The sequence below is a fragment of the Pseudophryne corroboree genome, chromosome 6, assembly GCF_028390025.1.
Source record: "Pseudophryne corroboree isolate aPseCor3 chromosome 6, aPseCor3.hap2, whole genome shotgun sequence".
In the NCBI taxonomy this organism is placed as follows: Eukaryota; Metazoa; Chordata; class Amphibia; order Anura; family Myobatrachidae; genus Pseudophryne; species Pseudophryne corroboree.
The window spans coordinates 66813721-66833998 of NC_086449.1; the positions used below are offsets into that span (position 1 = coordinate 66813721).

Here is a 20278-nt window from a genome sequence, read left to right on the forward strand (position 1 = left end):
CAGTCTTTTCCTGTTTCAAGTCTGGGGCTGCTGGTGCCCTGAGTGTCTGTGCATGACACCATCTCTTAAGTCTTGTCATGTACATCTTTCCACTTTCAAACGTTCTATTTTTCTCTGTCGTTGTTCTATTTTTCTCTGTCGGAACGTCCGTTATGGCTGGGCAATCATCTACTGCATCTGCTTTTAACATGGTGCTTACTGTTTGGGCAGTTGCTGGTCCTAGTATAGCCTCACACAACTGGTGGTAGTCGACCCATGCCGGTGTCCATATGGTTTGAATTCTTTCCATATAGGCATAAACTGCTGTTGGGTTTTTTTTTCTTTCTAGGATCTGGGGACTCTGCAACTATATTTGCGAGGTCATTGCCATACCATGGTTTGTGGTGTTGGCTCTGTACGATGTATGGTTCGTTCGTCCTGGCTGCATTATCTGGGTTGCGTATTCCCTGTACTTGTGCTGGATACAGAGAAACAGGCAATGATGACCGTCTTTCAGTATTTCTAGTCGCATATATATCTTGGCATGGTGGTTCATGGTGTGAAATCCAGTTTCCACAATTTGGGCAATGTTCATATCCTTCTGGAACGCAAAACTGACATACCGGACACAATCTTTCTGGAAAATATGTCAGTTTATTCTGTACATTATGCACCTGGGCATGAAAAGCTGTAGAGGCTGTGTCTTGACCCCTTGCTTCTCCTCTTCACCTGATTTGCACCCTTTCGCCTATAGTTCCTGATTGTGGACAATTGTTTACTGGACTCAGCTTGATTGCAGGTGTCTACCACTCGTTTAAACATGAGGGAAGCATTAGGTGGCTAGTTTCTTTGGTTGGTCTTGTTGGGGTTTCTTGTGATAAAGTATCAGGACACTGGGGCATACTCTGTACACATAGCTCAGGTAAATCATTCGGATTTTCAACCACAGATCCTTCTAAGATAGGGCTGATTATTCGTCACTCTTTTCCTTTCTCGTATCTTTTTAATTTCACTGTTAGTGAGCTTGTAGGTAATTGCATTCTGTTCATACTAGGGGTACCTTGGTGTGCATACATGTCTGGGTATAGGGGTGGGGTATAGTGTGCAGGTGCTGTTGCTGCAATTAGGTCTCAGTTATGCTTTAGGTTTTTCTTGCTGGTTTTCACACCATTTCTTGTATTTTCTGCAATTCTTCTTGAAATGTCCTTTTTTCTTGCAGAAATAACACTTTCTTTCATCTTGCTTGGTTCCTTCCTTTGAGTTCCTTCCTGTGGCCCCTTGCGTTGGGTTTCTGATTTTCCACTTGCTTTGTTCCTGGACAACGTGAACTGTTACCTTCGGTATGGCATTCTTTTCTTTGGCTTTTCTTATTGTTTCATTTTCTCTTTCTTGTGCTTCAGTGATCCAGATGGATGCTTGATCTCTACTATTATGCTTAATTATCCAACTCTTGTTACAGGAGGCAAATTTTTCCCATTTCTCTAGGTCAAGTGTCCCTTCTGACGAGAAGCCTGTTCTTTTGATTCCTTTCAGAGATTTATTACCCTCCCTGTTATCAACAATATCCACGGGTTTGTCGGGCCCTGACATCTTTACAGACCGCGCTCCCATGCCTGGGTGAACGTGCGCGGAACCCCTCCTGATGTGGTATTTTAATAACTCCTTTTGAGGGACTTAAAAATCTCCTTTTAAAGAATCTCTATCTAGGTCAAGTGTCCCCTCTGACGGGAAGCCTGCTCCTCTGCAATTCCTTTCAGAGATTCATTACCCTCCCTGTTATCAACAATATCCACGGGTTTGAACCCATCCTGATGTGGTATTTTAATAACTCCTTTTGAGGGAATTAAAATCTCCTGTTAAGGAATCTCTAAAAGAGCTTCTTCAATCCGTCTGTGGACAAATGACTGGGGTTGTAGTGTTGCCCCTTCCTCCCTGTGTTGGTGGAGAATTTGTTAGTACTGCTCCCCAAGTGAGACCTGCATAATAGATTATTTCTTCTGGATCACTGAGATGCGTCCCTAATATTATTGTTAAGTTGCTCCAAGGGTCTATCCCCCTGCCTATATGGACTCCTGCTTGTATCAGTATCCCTGTTGTAGTTTAATGCTTGTTTCTCTTCAGAAAGTAACAGCTAACACCGGGAATGCTTGGATGTGAGAAATACCTATCAGTGTGTGTAGGAGAATCTAGTTTCATTATTCAGCAGACAACCCGACTCCCCCCCACCTTTTCAAAAGCATATTGACAGAGTACATATAACAGTGCAAGGATACAAAAACAAAGATGACAGTAAATCCTATATCTGTTATCTGCGTGCACAGCAGCTGTTTGAGACTGCACGGCACATGGGTCTTAGACCTGGAATTATGTGGTTCCTAGGCCAATAGGTTATGATGTTAAATCAATCATTCTTAATGTAATGTTCCAACAATTCTCTTTTTAAAATGACAACCTTTTGTACAATAAAATTCATCATCATTTTCCACATAACCAAATGAGACTTCAGTGCTTGTAATTGCCAGCAATCTTGGTGCTACAGACCCTTTGTATTTTCTTAACACAACAACACAGGTACAAGATTTGCATACACCTCTTTGGTTATTTATCAATTCAAACTGGTTATCAGCATTAGAACATATCTTGGCCATGCGCCACCTTTATAAAACGGCTCTATTTTCTTAATTTAACAATTCATTAGTACTTGCACAATTTAAAAGTTTTCTGCATACTTGATTAATTCCCCCTGTGCACTTGTGACAAATTATCTGAAATTATTTACCCACAATTCAACAATATAACATAATTCAACAATATAACATACATGTATGGTACCTTAAAAAAAATTTCTTCTGACTGACACTGGGCTCTTTAAGATATCCTCTGACCTTCCCGACTGGACTCTCCCCTTGATTTACACAGGAAGCGCTGAGTTCAAGTGAGCAGGTAGAAATCTACACAATAAATCTCACTTACCGGTTTTTTTTGTTATCAGCGGTTCCTGAAAGATCAGAGGATTTATTGCCAGTGGAGGAGATGCTGGAATACCCCGGACGATGCTCCCAAATGTTAGGGTATGTTAACCTATTCAGGTCTGATTATGAATTCTCTTCAGTCATCAGTCAGAATGCTGTTTCCCTTAGCAACCGGTTGGAGATCAGTGAATGAATAAGTGACACCGGATCATTGTGTAACCTAAGCAGTTAATAGTTGATCTGTCTTAGGGGCCATCATAGCTTTATTTTTATAGCAAAAGAACAAAGGATTCATGTGTGCCAATACAATTAGCCAATCAGCATACACCATGTATGTCTTGAAAACTGAAACACGTCATCTGTCAAACAATATTATAAATTGCAATTAAAACATATTTATTGCTTTGCGATTATCAGCTTTCCCGGAACATCCCTTCTGGAGGTCAGGACAGGTCAAAATCCTCCCCAATGTTCAGAACTTTTGGCGATATGCTTGACTGGCCTTGGTACACATCTGGCGTTATAACAATGAGTAATTCATGCTTTGAAATACAATGTTGCTTATAATATATCTGTGAAGCTTCTAAGGAAACACGAACCTAAAGAAGTGAGGAGCAGTAAATATCTTTGTTAAATGTGAAAAAGCTTGAATCAATATATATTTGCCATTTAAAGGAAGCTCATACACTATCAGTCTCAACCTCGTCGACACTGGAGTCAGACTCCGTGTCGACATCTGTGTCTGCCATCTGAGGGAGCGGGCGTTTTTGAGCCCCTGATGGCCTTTGAGACGCCTGGGCAGGCGCGGGCTGAGAAGCCGGCTGTCCCATAGCTGTTACGTCATCCAGCCTTTTATGTTAGGAGTTGACACTGTCGGTTTATACCTTCCACCTATCCATCCACTCTGGTGTCGGCCCCACAGGGGGCGACATCACATTTATCGGCATCTGCTCTGCCATCACAAGCCTCCTCATCAAACGTGTCGACACAGCCGTACCGACACACCGCGCACACACACAGGGAATGCTCTGACTGAGGACAGGACCCCACACAGCCCTTTGGGGAGACAGAGAGAGCGTATGCCAGCACACACCAGAGCGCTATATAATTTTGGGATTAACACTATATTGAGTGAATTTTTCCCAATAGCTGCTTGTATATACAATATTGCGCCTAAATTTTGTGCCCCCCCCCCTCTCTTTTTAACCCTTTGAGCCTGAAAACTACAGGGGAGAGCCTGGGGAGCTGTCTTCCAGCTGCACTGTGAAGAGAAAATGGTGCCAGTGTGCTGAGGGAGAAGCCCCGCCCCTTTTTCAATTGACTTTCTCCCGCTTTTTCTGGAATACTGGCAGGGGTAATTTTACATCTATATAGCCTCTAGGACTATATATGATGTAGATTTGCCAGCCAAGGTGTCATATATTGCCCTCAGGGCGCCCCCCCCAGCGCCCTGCACCCTCAGTGACCGGAGTGTGAAGTGTGCATGAGGAGCAATGGCGCACAGCTGCAGTGCTGTGCGCTACCTTGGTGAAGACCGAAGTCTTCTGCCGCCGATTTTCCGGACCTCTTCTTGCTTCTGGCTCTGTAAGGGGGACGGCGGCGCGGCTCCGGGAACGAACACCAAGGCCAGTTCCATGCGGTCGATCCCTCTGGAGCTAATGGTGTCCAGTAGCCTAAGAAGCCCAAGCTAGCTGCAAACAGGTAGGTTCGCTTCTTCTCCCCTTAGTCCCTCGATGCAGTGAGCCTGTTGCCAGCAGGTCTCACTGTAACATAAAAAACCTAAAATAAACTTTCTTTCTAGGAGCTCAGGAGAGCCCCTAGTGTGCATCCAGCTCGGCCGGGCACAGAAATCTAACTGAGGTCTGGAGGAGGGTCATAGTGGGAGGAGCCAGTGCACACCAGATAGTACCTAATCTTTCTTTTAGAGTGCCCAGTCTCCTGCGGAGCCCGTCTATTCCCCATGGTCCTTACGGAGTTCCCAGCATCCACTAGGACGTCGGAGAAAAAATGTTACAGGAAGAAGCATAGGTGTGATGTCACAGTAACCAGCAGCAAAGCTACAGAGTTACAACTATCTTACATATGCATTTTCTGCATCAATTACAACTGCATATACATGAGTTTCTAGTTTAAACAAAATGAGACTAGTGTAGAAAATGAAGTATAAGGCAATGTTGTACAGAGTGCCCCAATATATAGGTAAAGGGAAAACATAAGTGACAGTAATTTCTAGGCTAAACCACCGCTTACATATTATAAGGAAATAAAGCTCTTTATCTAAGAGGCTGAATTAATAATTTTCCATTGTGTGTGTGTGTGTGTGTATGCATGTAATAAAAAAAAAAAAAATATATATATATATATATATATATATGGTGTAGACCTAATTCCGCGCTAATGAGTGAGCTCTAGTCTCTTCCATTGTAATGTCCTATTTATCATTTAATACCTGGCAACTCATATGAGAATAATCACTGGTTCCTCTGCACTCATATCACACTGAGCTGAGTGACTGTGAGATGATCACATTCCCATGGTGTGTGCAGAGACAATGGCGGCATCCTGGTGCATCAGCTGACAGTAGGTGTGACAGAATCAGTAGCATGTGTTACCCATCTATGGTCAGTGCTGGGTCTGAGTAATGTGTAATCTGTACAGGCTGAGGGTAGAGTACAAGGATTATGTAATTTTCTTTAAGCACTACTAAACCATATGTACTATAAAAATATTGGTATTTGCTGTAGGGGGACAGAGCTTTATGTGCTGCACATATGACTGGAAATGAGGATATTTCAGTTTGGCAGTAAACACAATTATAAAAAAAATTGTTAGTGACTTAGTGATATGTGTTTATTTTATATAAATATGCATCATGTACCTTATACAATAAAACATTTCTAATATAAAAATAGAATAACCTGATAACCTTTATGCTTTTTACATAACTTTCTTTCAGGATAAATAAGAAGTATTTGAGATTTCTATCTGATCAAGCCAATTAAAGACGTAGTTTCTTCATAAACCTCTGGAGGATTCACAGAAACGATTCTCATTTTCTGGATCGAAGAAATGTTCGTCTAATTTTGTTTCTCATCTAATACATGATGAGTCTCACAGGAGAGAAACGTCATCTGTGCTCTGAGTGTGACAAACGCTTTGCATATAAATCACAGCTACTCGTACATCAGAGGAGGCACACAGGAGAGAGACCATTTACATGTTCTGAATGCTGCAAGTGTTTTTCATACGAGTCGGGTCTTTATGCACATCAGAAGATTCACACAGGACAGAAACCGCATCTGTGCTCTGAGTGTGACAAAAGCTTTAGAGAGAAATCACAACTTCTCGTACATCAGAGGAGTCACACAGGAGTGAAACCATTTACATGTTCTGAATGCAGCAAGTGTTTCACTTCCAAAACACATCTTGTTAGACATATGAGGAGTCACACAGGAGAAAAACCATTTAAATGCACTGAGTGCAGTAAGTGTTTTTCCCATTGGACACAACTTGTTATACATCTGAGGATTCATACAGGAGAGAAACCATTTAAATGCTCTGAATGCAGCAAGTGTTTTTCCACAAAGCAAAATCTTCTTAGACATCTGAGGAGTCACACAGGAGAGAAACCATTTAAATGCTCTGAGTGCAGCAAATGCTATTCAGGTAGCTCACATCTTGTTAGACATCAGAGGATTCACACTGGAGAAAAAACATTTAAATGTTCTGAATGCAGCAAGTGTTTTTTTCATAAGTCAGATCTTGTTACACATCATAGGTTTCACACTGGAGAAAAACCATTTAAGTGCTCTGAATGCAGCAAGTGTTTTAAATCCAAGTGTGGGCTTCATAGTCATATAAGGATTCACACAGGAGAGAAACCATTAAAATGTTCTGAATGCAGCAAATGTTTTTCCCAGAAGTCACATCTTGTTACACATCAGAGGATTCACACAGGAGAGAAACCATTAAAATGTTCTGAATGCAGCCAGTGTTTTTCCCAAAGGCATCATCTTGTTTCACATCAGAGGAGTCACACAGGAGAGAAACCATTTAATTGCTCCTGAATGCAGCAAGTGTTTTTCTGATCATTAAATTTTTGAAAAACATAAGAAGAATCACATAGGAGAGAAGCCATTCAAATGATCAGGCTCCAGCATGTGTTTTTTACCAGAAAGATAATACTTAGTAATTACATGAGGAGTCACTCCTAGGTCCTGAATGTAGCATGTGTTTAATGTGTAACTTGTATCAGTAGAATATGCATTCAAGGGAGCAAATATTTATTTTCTGAATGTTTTAAGTGTTTTATAGAAAGAAGTTTTGATAAAGACAGGAGAGATGTGAGATGTGGACCCCCTCCCCCCCAGTCATTCTCTCTTTTAGAATCTAGAGCTGTGATATAACAGACTATGGATGAGGCTGCCATTACTGAGCTCTGTACTATACAGTTCTGTTCATGCAGGTGCTGGGACTAGTAGTATAAAGCTTTCTATCCAGGAGATAGTTCCAACAGCTCCTCTCAGTACTGGGTTTCCTTCTATGACTGGCAGAGTAATGGACATTTATTCAGGAATCCTGACCTCTGCGCTTTATCACCCTACAGGTCTCTTCTCTGGTCTTATACTTCATTACTCTTTCCCTCATATCTTTTTCTTTTTCATAATTCTTTATTTTGAATAGTCAATCAGAAACAATAAATCCAAAAACAAGGGCAACATGAGCCCAATACAGACCAAGTTTTAAATACATTAAAAAACAAGGAAACAGAAAAAAGTCATAACATTGAGGGGTGGGTTATATGGGAGGTTAGGAGGGTATCCGTTTGGATGGTCGGCCACATTGACATGTTCGACGTCGACACATAGAAATGGTCGACACATGAAAAGGTTGACATAAGTTTTTCCCCAAAAAACTATTTTGTGGAACTTTCCATACTTTATGATCCACGTGAACTACGATTGGGAACGGTAATCTGTGCCGAGCGCAGCAAGGCACCTTGCCCGAAGCATGGCGTCACAGTTACATGTGTTATATGCAGGGTTTAGCTACCAGAGGTGCAGGGAGTACAGCTACCAGGGGCGGATTGGCCCACCAGGACATCATGACAGATTCCGATGGGCTGGTCCCATATCCCCCTCAGCCAGGCTGATTCACACTCAGGCTGGGCTAGCTCACACTGCTTCCAGTACTTGTGGTTCATTGAAATGCAATCTGGAAGTTAGGCTAGCGGGCACTTCCAGGTGCCGCTAGCCATGAAAAGTGGTGAAGCTTTTTACCAATGGGGGACCTTGAGAAAGTTTACCAGCCCAGCAGCGTCCTCTCCCTGTCCCCGGCCAAAGATCTCTTCGACGAGCCCGGCCCAGGAGCAGCAGCAAAGCGATGGTCGGACTCGGGTTCACTACAACCGCTGCCACCCCAGCTCCCGCACTCTCAATGAACTGGCCAGAGCGGCGACTGAGCACTGAAGGGGACACAGCAGAGAGGTTATTTTTAATTACATTATTTGCATTATCATAATGGTGTAAAGGATAGGGTGTCCCTGGTCACAGTGTATGGTTTGGGGACTGGACAGGAGCAGGATGTACTTTATTCTCAGGATGCCAGCTGATCAAGCAGCACTCAGCCAGCCCTGGACAATCTCTAATGCAACGTCCTTCAGCCCTATAGCTGCCCAATGTCTGTCCATGATGATGGGCCTATTTATGCAGTGTCTATGAATGTAATGCGGTGGCTACGTATGTAATGCAGTGGCTATGTATGTAATGTGGTGCTAGTCATATAGTGCGGTGCTATACCTGTAATGTTGTGCTATATTAGTGTAATGCAGTGCTATACATTTAGTGCTATGCGTGTAATTCTGCTGCGTTGGTCCCCTGTGTCTGTGTTTCACTACTTGTGTGTACTCCCTCCCTGTACGGTGCTGTATGTAGTGTGTGCTCCTCCTTCCTGTGCTTTGAAACATATAAGGTTAGAAAAGGGGTTTCATATCAGTCTTTGTATATTCAGATGTACAGATGTACATCAGGGAAGGGTATTGTAGCAGCATATACATAAAGGGTGTCATTCCGAGTTGATCGCTCGCTGCTGATTTTCACAGCGCTGCGATCAAGTAAAAAATGGTAAAACTGCGTATACGCCGCAATGTGCATGCACGTCGTACGGGTACAAAGAGCATCGTTGTTGTGCAATGCTTTTAGCGACTAATCCATTCGCACAGCCGATCGCAAGGAGATTGACAGGAAGAGGGCGTTTGTGGGTGGCAACTGACCATTTCTGGCAGTGTTTGGGAAAACGCAGGCGTTTGCAGGGCGGGTATCTGACGTCAATTCCGGGACCTCCGTCGCTAGAATCATCGCACAGGTTAAGTAACTACAGGGCTGGTCTTGTTTTGCACAAAATGTGTTTGTGTCGCTTGGCTGCACATGCAATCGCACACTTGCAAAGTGAAAATACACTCCCCCGTGGGTGGTGACTATGCGTTTGCATGGCTGCTAAAAGTAGCTAGCGAGCGATCAACTCAGAATGAGGGCCACAGTCACAGGTAAACAATAGCATAGCGTAAAGCAAATGAGGCCCCTCCCCCATAACAGACTCTGCCCTCATTAGGGCTGCTTCCATAAATTTCCAGGGCTGGTGTTCGATCCCAATCCGCCCCTGCTACTATCTTGCACCAAACCTACTTTCTCTAACGTCCTAGTGGATGCTGGGAACTCCGTAAGGACCATGGGGGAATAGACGGGTTCCGCAGGAAACAGGGCACTCTAAGAAAGAATTAGGAATACTGGTGTGCACTGGCTCCTCCCTCTATGTCCCTCCTCCAGACCTCAGTTTGAATCTGTGCCCGGACGAGCTGGGTGCACCTTAGTGAGCTCTCCTGAGCTTGCTAAATAGAAAGTATTTTGTTAGGATTTTTTTATTTTCAGAGAGATCTGCTGGCAACAGACTCTGCTACGTGGGACTGAGGGGAGAGAAGCAGCCCTACTAACTGCGGATAGGTCATGCTTCTTAGGCTACTGGACACCATTAGCTCCAGAGGGATCGAACACAGGAACGCACCCTTGGTCGTCCGATCCCAGAGCCACGCCGCCGTCCCCCTCGCAGAGCCAGAAGCCGGCGTGAGAAGCAAGAAGACGTCAAAAGCGGCGGCAGAAGACTCCAGTCTTCATATGAGGTAGCGCACAGCACTGCAGCTGTGCGCCATTGCTCCCACATTAAACCCACACACTCCGGTCACTGTAGGGTGCAGGGCGCAGGGGGGGGGGCGCCCTGGGCAGCAATTAGGTACCTCTTGGCAAAAGCAGCATATATACAGTTGGGCACTGTATATATGGATGAGCCCCCGCCATTATTTTACACAAAATCGCGGGACAGAAGCCCGCCGCTGAGGGGGCGGGGCTTCTTCCTCAGCACTCACCAGCGCCATTTTCTCTCCACAGCTCCGCTGAGAGGACTCTCCCCAGGTTCTCTCCTGCAGACTCACGGTAGAAAGAGGGTAAAAAGAGAGGGGTGGCACATAAATTTAGCGCAAAATCAGTGTATACAGCAGCTACTGGGTAAACACTAAGTTACTGTGTAATTCCTGGTTCATATAGCGTTGGGGTGTGTGCTGGCATACTCTCAGTCTCTCCAAAAGGCCTTGTGGGGGTTCTGTCCTCAAATAGAGCATCCCCTGTGTGTGCGGTACGCTTGTGTCGGCATGTTTGACGAGGAAGGCTATGTGGAAGCAGAGCAATGTGGGATCGTCGCCGACGCCCGATTGGATGGATATGTGGAAGGTTTTAAATGATGATGTTACTTCCTTGCATAAAAGGTTGGATAAAGCTGAAGCCTTGGGACAGTCAGGGTCTCAACCCATGCCTGATCCTACAGCGCAGAGGCCGTCAGGGTCTCAGAAGTGCCCACTATCCAAAATTGTAGACACAGATATCGACACGGATTCTGACTCCAGTGTCGATGGCGATGATGCAAAGTTGCTAAAGCCATCCACTACATGATTATAGCAATGAAGGATGTATTGCACATCTCAGAGGAAAACCCCAGTCCCTGACAAGAGGGTTTATATGTTTGGGGAAAAAAGGCATGAGGTGACCTTTCCCCCTTCACATGAGTTAAATGAGTTATGTGAAAAAGCTTGGGAATCTCCAGATAGGAAAATGCAGATTTTCAAACGGTTGCTTATGGCGTATCCTTTCCCGCCAGCGGACAGGTTACGCTGGGAATCCTCCCCTAGGGTAGACAAAGCTTTGACACGCTTATCTAAGAAGGTAGCCCTGCCGTCACAGGATACGGCCACCTTAACAGATCCTGCGGATAGAAAGCAGGAAGGTATCCTGAAGTCTGTTTATACACATTCAGGTACCATACTAAGGCCGGCAATTGCGTCGGCCTGGATGTGTAGTGCTGTAGCAGCATGGACAGATACTTTATCTGAGGAACTTGATACCTTGGACAAGGATACTATATTACTAAACCTGGGGCATATAAAAGACGCTGTCCTATATATGAGAGATGTCCAGAGAGATATTAGCCTACTGGGCTCTAGAATAAATGCAATGTCGATTTCTGCCAGAAGGGTCCTGTGGACTCGACAATGGACAGGTGATGACGACTCAAAAAGGCACATGGAGGTTTTACCTTATAAGGGTGATGAATTGTTTGGTGACGGTCTTTCTGACCTAGTTTCCACAGCTACGGCTGGGAAGTCAAATTTTTTTGCCATATATTCCCTCACAACCTAAGAAAGCACCGTATTACCAAATGCAGTCCTTTCGATCACAAAGAGGCAAGAAAGTCCGATGTGCGTCCTTTCTTGGCAGGGGTAGAGGAAAGAAGCTGCACAATACAGCTAGTTCCCAGGAACAGAAGTCCTCCCCGGCTTCCACTAAATCCACCGCATGACGCTGGGGCTCCACCGGTACAGCCAGGATCGGTGGGGGCACGTCTCCAAAATTTCAGCCACCAATGGGTTCGCTCACGGGTGGATCCCTGGGCTATACAGATTGTATCTCAGGGATACAAGCTGGAATTCGAAGTGATGCCCCCTCACCGTTACCTCAAATCGGCCCTTCCAGCTTCCCCCATAGAGAGGGAAATAGTGTTAGCGGCAATTCACAAATTATATCTCCAGCAGGTGGTGGTAAAGGTTCCCCTCCTTCAACAGGGAAGGGGTTACTATTCCACAATGTTTGTGGTACCGAAACCGGACGGTTCGGTCAGACCTATATTGAATTTAAAATCCCTGAACATTTACCTGAAAAGGTTCAAGTTCAAGATGGAATCGCTCAGTGCGGTCATTGCAAGCCTGGAAGAGGGGGATTTTATGGTGTCTCTGGACATAAAGGATACTTACCTGCATGTTCCCATTTATCCACCTCATCAGGTGTACCTCAGATTTGTGGTACAGGACTGTCATTACCAATTCCAGACGTTGCCGTTTGGTCTGTCCACGGCACCGAGAATATTTACCAAGGTAATGGCAGAAATGATGGTGCTACTGTGAAAGCAAGGAGTCACAATTATCCCATACTTGGACGATCTCCTCATAAAGGCGAGGTCCAGAGAGCAGTTGCTGATCAGCATAGCATACTCTCGGGAAGTGTTGCAACAGCACGAATGGATTCTGAATATTCCAAAGTCGCAGCTGATTCCTACGACGCGTCTGCCCTTCCTGGGCATGATTCTGGACACAGACCAGAAGAAGGTTTTTCTCCCGATGGAGAAGGCTCAGGAGCTTATGACTCTGGTCAGAGACCTCTTAAAACCAAAACAGGTGTCGGTGCATCAATGCACGCGAGTCCTGGGAAAGATGGTGGCGTCATACGAAGCCATTCCCTTCGGCAGGTTCCATCCGAGGACTTTTCAGTGGGATCTGTTGGACAAGTGGTCCGGATCGCATCTTCAGATGCAGCGGCTGATCACCCTATCCCCCAGGGCCAGGGTGTCTCTTCTGTGGTGGCTGCAGAGTGCTCACCTTCTCGAGGGTCGCAGGTTTGGCATTCAGGACTGGGTCCTGGTGACCACGGATGCAAGCCTCAGAGGGTGGTGGGCAGTCACACAGGGAAGATAATTTCCAGGGTCTGTGGTCAAGTCAGGAGACTTGTCTGCACATCAATATTCTGGAACTAAGGGCCATATACAACGCCCTAAGTCAAGCGGAGCCTCTGCTTCGCAACCAGCCGGTGCTGATTCAGTCAGACAACATCACTGCAGTGGCTCATGTAAACCGCCAAGACGGCACAAGGAGCAGGATGGCGATGGCGGAAGCCACCAAAATTCTTTGCTGGGCGGAGAAACGCGTAAAAGCACTGTCGGTAGTGTTCATTCCAGGAGTGGACAACTGGGAAGCAGCCTTTCTCAACAGGCACGACCTCCACCCGGGAGAGTGGGGAGTTCATCAAGAAGTCTTCACACAGATTACAAGTCGTTGGGAACTGCCACAGGTGGACATGATGGCATCCCGCCTCAACAAAAAGCTACAAATGTATTGCGCCAGGTCAAGAGACCCTCAGGCGATAGCTGTGGACGCACTAGTGACACCGTGGGTGTTCCAGTCGGTTTATGTGTTTCCTCCTCTTCCTCTCATACACAAGGTGCTGAGAATCGTAAGAATAGAGGAGTGAGAACAAGAAGGACTTGGTATCTGGAACTGCAAGAAATGCTCACAGAGGACCCATGGCCTCTGCCTCTCAGACAGGTTCTGTTGCAACAGGGGCCCTGTCTGTTCCAAGACTTACCGCGGCTGCGTTTAACGGCATGGTGGTTGAACGCCGGATTCTAGCAGAAAAAGGCATTCCGGATGAGGTTATTCCTACGCTAATAAAGGCTAGGAAGGGCGTGACTGCTAAACAGTATCACCGTATATGGCAAAAATATGTTGCTTGGTGTGAGGCCAGGAATGCCCCTACAGAGGAATTCCAGCTGGGCCGTTTCCTTCACTTCCTACAGTCGGGAGTGACTTTGGCCCAAAATTGGGGTCCATTAAGGTCAAGATTTCGGCCCTATCCATTTTCTTTCAAAAAGAACTGGCTTCTCTTCCTGAAGTTCAGACATTGTAAAGGGAGTGCTGCATATTCAGCCCCCGTTTGTGCCTCCAGTGGCACCTTGGGATCTTAACGTGGTGTTGAGTTTCTTGAAATCACACTGGTTTGAGCCACTTAAAACCGTGGAGTTAAAATATCTCACGTGGAAGGTGGTCATGCTATTGGCCTTGGCTTCGGCTAGGCGTGTGTCAGAATTGGCGGCTTTGTCACATAAAAGCCCCTATCTGGTTTTCCATATGGACAGGGCAGAATTGCGGACTCGTCCGCAATTTCTGCCAAAAGTGGTGTCATCTTCTCATATGAACCAACCTATTGTGGTGCCTGTGGCTACCCGTGACTTGCAGGATTCAGAGTTACTAGATGTAGTCAGGGCTTTGAAGGTTTATGTAGCCAGAATGGCTAGAGTCACGAAAATTGAGTCGCTGTTTGTCCTGTATGCATCCAACAAGCTGGGTGCTCCTGCTTCAAAGCAAACTATTGCTCGCTGGATCTGTAACACGATTCAGCAGGCTCATTCTGCGGCTGGATTGTCGCTTCCAAAATCAGTAAAAGCCCACTCCACAAGGAAGGTGGGCTCTTCTTGGGCGGCTGCCCGAAGGGTCTCGGCATTACAGCTTTGCCGAGCAGCTACTTGGTCAGGTTCAAACACTTTTGCAAAGTTCTACAAGTTTGATACCCTGGTTGAGGAGGACCTTGTGTTTGCTCATTCGGTGCTGCAGAGTCATCTGCACTCTCCCGCCCGTTTGGGAGCTTTGGTATAATCCCCATGGTCCTTACGGAGTTCCCAGCATCCACTAAGACGTTAGAGAAAATAAGATTTTACTTACCGGTAAATCTATTTCTCGTAGTCCGTAGTGGATGCTGGGTGCCCGTCCCAAGTGCGGACTTCTTCTGCAATACTTGTATATAGTTATTGCTTAAATAAGGGTTATGTTATGGTTGCATCAGGTTTATCTGATGCTCTGTTGTTGTTCATACTGTTAACTGGGTAAGTTTATCACAAGTTATACGGTGTGATTGGTGTGGCTGGTATGAGTCTTACCCTGGATTCCAAAATCCTTTCCTTGGACTGTCAGCTCTTCCAGGCACAGTTTCCTTAACTGAGGTCTGGAGGAGGGACATAGAGGGAGGAGCCAGTGCACACCAGTATTCCTAATTCTTTCTTAGAGGGCCCATGTCTCCTGCGGAGCCCGTCTGTTCCCACATGGTCCTTACGGAGTTCCCAGCATCCACTACGGACGTTAGAGAAATAGATTTACCAGTAAGTAAAATCTTATTTTAGTCTCTTCCATTATAATGTCCTATTATCCTTTAGTAACCTCGTAACTCATATGAGAATAATCACTGGTTCCTCTGCACTCATATCACACTGAGCTGAGTGACTGTGAGATGATCACATTCCCGTGGTGTGTGCAGAGACAATGGCGGCATCCTGGTGCATCAGCTGGCAGTAGGTGTGACAGAATCAGTAGCATGTGTTACCCATCTATGGTCAGTGCTGGGTCTGAGTAATGTGTAATCTGTACAGGCTGAGGGTAGAGTACAAGGATTATGTAATTTTCTTTAAGCACTACTAAACCATATGTACTATAAACATACTGGTATTTGTTGTAGGAGGACAGAGCTTTATGTGCTGCACATATGACTGGAAATGAGGATATTTCACTTTGGCAGTAAACACAATTATAAAAAAATGGTTAGTGACTTAGTGATATGTGTTTATTTTATATAAATATGCATCATGTACCTTATACAATAAAACATTTCGAACAAAAAAATAGAATAACGTGGTAACCTTTATGCTTTTTACATAACTTTCTTCCAGGATAAATAAGTATTTGAGCTTTCTATCTGATCAAGCCAATTAAAGACGTAGTTTCTTCATAAACCTCTGGAGGATTCACAGAAACGATTCTCATTTTCTGGATCGAAGAAATGTTCAACCTCTAATTTTGTTTCTCATCTAATACATGATGAGTCTCACAGGAGAGAAACGTCATCTGTGCTCTGAGTGTGACAAACGCTTTACATATAAATCACAGCTTCACATACATCAGAAGATTCACACAGGAGAGAGACCGCATCTGTGCTCTGAATGTGAAAAAAGCTTTAGAGATAAACCACAACTACTCATACATCAGAGGAGTCACACAGGAGTGAAACCATTTACATGTTCTGAATACAGCAAGTGTTTCACTTCCAAAACACAACTTGTTAGACATCTGAGGAGTCACACAGGAGAAAAACCATTTAAATGCAATGAGTGCAGTAAGTGTTTTTCCCATTGGACACAACTTGTTAGACATTTGAGGATTCATACAGGAGAGAAACCATTTAAATGCTCTGAATGCAGCAAGTATTTTTCCACAAAGCAAGAGCTTGTTAGACATCAGAGGAGTCACACAGGAGAGAAACCATTTACATGTTTTGAATGCAGCAAATGTTTCACTTCCAAAACACAACTTGTCAGACATCAGAGGAGTCACACTGGAGAAAAACCATTTAAATGTTCTGAATGCAGCAAGTGTTTTTTTTATAAGTCAAATCTTGTTACACATCATAGGTTTCACACTGGAGAAAAACCATTTAAGTGCTCTGAATGCAGCAGATGTTTTAAAAGCAAGTGTGGGCTTCATAGTCATATAAGGATTCACACAGGAGAGAAACCATTTACATGTTCTGAATGCAGCAAGTGTTTCACTTCCAAAACACAACTTGTCAGACATCAGAGGAGTCACACTGGAGAAAAACCATTTAAATGTTCTGAATGCAGCAAGTGTTTTTTTTATAAGTCAAATCTTGTTACACATCATAGGTTTCACACTGGAGAAAAACCATTTAAGTGCTCTGAATGCAGCAGATGTTTTAAAAGCAAGTGTGGGCTTCATAGTCATATAAGGATTCACACAGGAGAGAAACCATTAAAATGTTCTGAATGCAGCAAGTGTTTTTCCCAGAAGTCATATCTTGTTATGCATCAGAGGATTCACACAGGAGAGAAACCATTAAAATGTTCTGAATGCAGCAAGTGTTTTTCCCAGAGGCATCATCTTGTTTCACATCTGAGGAGTCACACAGGAGAGAAACCATTTAATTGCTCCTGAATGCAGCAAGTGTTTTTCTGATCATTCAAATTTTGAAAAACATAAGAAGAATCACATAGGAGAGAAGCCATTCAAATAATCAGGCTCTGACATGTGTTTTTTACTAGAAAGATAATACTTAGTAATTACATGAGGAGTCACTCCTAGGTCCTGAATGTAGCATGTGTTTAATGTGTAACTTGTATTTGTAGAATATGCATTCAAGGGAGCAAATATTTATTTTCTGAATGTTTTAAGTGTTTCATAGAAATAAGTCTTGATAAAGACAGGAGAGATGTGGACCTTTCCCCAGTCATTCTCTCTTTTAGAATCTAGAGCTGTGATATAACAGACTATGGATGAGGCTGCCATTACTGAGCTCTGTACTATACAGTTGTTCTGTTCATGCAGGTGCTGGGACTAGTAGTATAAAGCTTTCTATCCAGGACATAGTTCCAGCAGCTCCTCTCAGTACTGGGTTTCCTTCTATGACTGGCAGAGTAATGGACATTTATTCAGGAATCCTGCACTCTGCGCTTTATCACCCTACAGGTCTCTCCTCTGGTCTTATACTTCATTATTCTTTCCCTCATACATTTTTTTTTCATAATTCTTTATTTTGAATAGTCAATCAGAAACCATAAATCCAAAAATAAGGCAACATGAACCCAATACAGACCAAGTTTTAAATACATTAAGAAACAAGAAAACAGAAAAAAAGTCATAACATTGAGGAGTGGGTTATATGGGAGGTTAGGAGGGGGGCTGAGGTGCCACGAAACATAATCAGAAGTGTAGATACGCATTGAACATCGCCAATAAAAATAATCAAAATACAACAGTATAGGTGGGTGGAAAGAAAGTTGATGAGGAAACAACATTCGCCACCGATGGCTCCATGCATAATGGTAGCGTTCAATAGAAAGGGGATGGTAATTTATGCTGAGCAAACAACCAAGGAGCCCAAACTTGGTTAACAACACGTCCTTGATCATGACGTTAATAAGTTATTAAGGCCGCAACATGCCAAATCTGGGTTTTAAGTGCAGAAAGAGGCAGGGGAGAGGTCTTTTTCCAATTGAGAGCAATCAGGGATTTCGCTACCACCAAAATGTGTTAGGGACAACTTCCTTGAAAATTTGCAGGCCAGGGGGTGGGTAGTACAATAAAATATCCAGGGGTCTATTGATATAGTAGCTTCCAGAAGAGAAATTGGTATCTTGCCACCTTTAATTTTGTTATCTAGGTATTATATTGTAAATTTATGCAACTAAGACACTGATCACCTGTATTCCATATTAACCAATCATTATAACATTTGTTAGCTTGCTGGCACTTGACAATAAATAGCTGATATCTGGTTCTGTAGATATATTGTATGGCATGAAATTTTGAAGACTTGAAAAAATTCTGTTTTGAGAAAGACAAAAGAGAGTGACTATTGTTTTAATCAAGATGAGATGACACCTAGTCATCCCACACAGAACAATGATATTTCAATGCCCAAGGAAAGCTGTACAGTCACAAAAGACAATAGAGACATTGATTTAATCTCACTTGACAATGAGCCACTATGAGACATACAGAAAGTATCCTGGTCCAGCGAGAGAAGAAAATATTGTATAATAGAGAGAGGTTAAACCTATGAGAAAGTAACACAAGTGTACCAGTCTTGATTATAACAGGAAATTTCCTCTTGGAAGGGAAAATGGATGTGTACCAGATGATGATGATGATAATAATAATAATAATAATATCTTAAAGGAAAGACCACTGTACCAAAATCATAGTAACTGGCCTGACTGAGGAGGCCCATAGGCTTACTCACATTGGTAAGGGAGGTATGGTGACAACAGTTCAGCTTTTCCTATGTAAGAGGATCCAGTCATGCCCTACCTGTCTAAAGAGAATACCCAGCTCTACACATGGACCTTTCCCGGGCAATACAGAATGACTATTCACCGTATAGGAAATATGTCTCAGTATATTGTAATATATTTGGCGGGCAGCCAGAAGCACTGATTGGCCACATTTTATAGAACAAAAGTATTAAAACAAACAATATATATTTAATAATGGGAGTCAAATCCACAACTACACTGCTCTATATGCCTTTTGCCTCAGAGAACCCCACCATGGTAGTAATTATGTCAAAATTCACAGGGAACACAGTGTGGAGAGGGCATAGTCTTGCATAAGCACCAGTTGATGTCTATCGATCCACTAAACCTGTTCCCAAGAACCTGTTTCCATATTAGATTTTGATTTGCACATGCCCAGATGCTATAGTAGGTCAAAAAAAAAAGATAATGCTGCATTAAATAACAGCACCATAAATTATTACCATGCCCAAAAAAAGGAATTCAGGATGATACAGCAGAGCATAGTCTCCTCACACACAACCAGCAGTGCTGGGAGCAGCTGGCATGATATGAAGCCTGGTGAGTTTATGATTGGTCAATAATCTCCTATCAGGTCTCCTTAGAGATCATTGGGAAAGGGCCGGGTAAAGAAAAGTTGCTGAGAGAAACCCACCTGGAGAAGCGAAAAGCACCAACTAGATTTGTAGGAACTGTTCAAAGGACAGTTAATAGTTTAATGCCTTGTTTTGGTAAGGATGGTAAAGTGGAAGACTGTTCGACAGATGAGACTATTCTCCATGCCTGAACCAGTCCCTATAATGTGTATAATGGGCCTAATTCAGACCTGGTCACACGCAGGACACTTTTTGCACTGCTGCGACCAGGTAATCACTGCCTACAGGGGAGGAGGATAGGGCTGTACAGGGGAGCTATCGGTTTTGCAGTGAGCTGCACAAACCAACAGTTTGTGCAGTCTCTGCACAGCTCAGGACTTACCCGCTGCGAAGATCCAGTCAGGGGCTGATGTCAGGAATCCTCCCAGGAAACAGCCGGCCATGCCAGCGTTCGGACGGACACTCCCAGGAAACGGTGAGTATCTGCCCTCTCCCTGTCAATCTTCTTGCGATTGCCGGTGTGATCACTTTCTTCATCAATGGCATCGCTGCCCGGCAACGGGCGTCGCCTAGCAGCGACGTGCCTACGCAATGCGGCCTCCACGCATGTGCAATGCGGCCGCCACGCATGCGCAGTTCAGACCCTATCGCACGGCTGCAAAAAACTTGCAGCGTGCGATCGGGTCAGAATGACCCCCAATGTTCAAGAAAATACATGTCTATAGT

The 20278-nt window shown here is 44.1% G+C and overlaps 2 protein-coding genes across 6 annotated transcripts in view; both read left to right on the top strand.

Annotated features, from left to right (window-relative positions):
- The window catches only part of LOC134936152 (oocyte zinc finger protein XlCOF7.1-like), a 70596-nt gene extending 63526 nt beyond the window's left edge, over positions 1 to 7070 (top strand). For all 4 annotated transcript variants that reach the window (XM_063931068.1, XM_063931069.1, XM_063931070.1 and 1 more), the window contains one exon: positions 5908 to 7070. In XM_063931068.1, the coding sequence (XP_063787138.1) occupies positions 6053 to 7018 (966 nt within the window). In that variant the 5' untranslated portion in view covers positions 5908 to 6052 and the 3' untranslated portion in view covers positions 7019 to 7070. The remainder of the gene's footprint in view (positions 1 to 5907) is intronic.
- Positions 6542 to 18506, top strand: LOC134936150 (gastrula zinc finger protein XlCGF17.1-like). Of its 2 annotated transcripts, none has more exons than XM_063931066.1 (2): positions 6542 to 6617; positions 15819 to 18506. In XM_063931066.1, exon 2 carries the CDS (start codon positions 15964 to 15966, stop codon positions 17095 to 17097), a length of 1134 nt encoding a protein of 377 aa, XP_063787136.1. In that variant the 5' UTR covers positions 6542 to 6617; positions 15819 to 15963; the 3' UTR covers positions 17098 to 18506. The 2 variants fall into 2 exon arrangements, with proteins under 2 accessions (XP_063787136.1, XP_063787137.1); XM_063931067.1 differs by lacking the exon at positions 6542 to 6617 and adding an exon at positions 15104 to 15689.
- The last annotated feature ends 1772 nt before the right edge of the window (positions 18507 to 20278 follow it).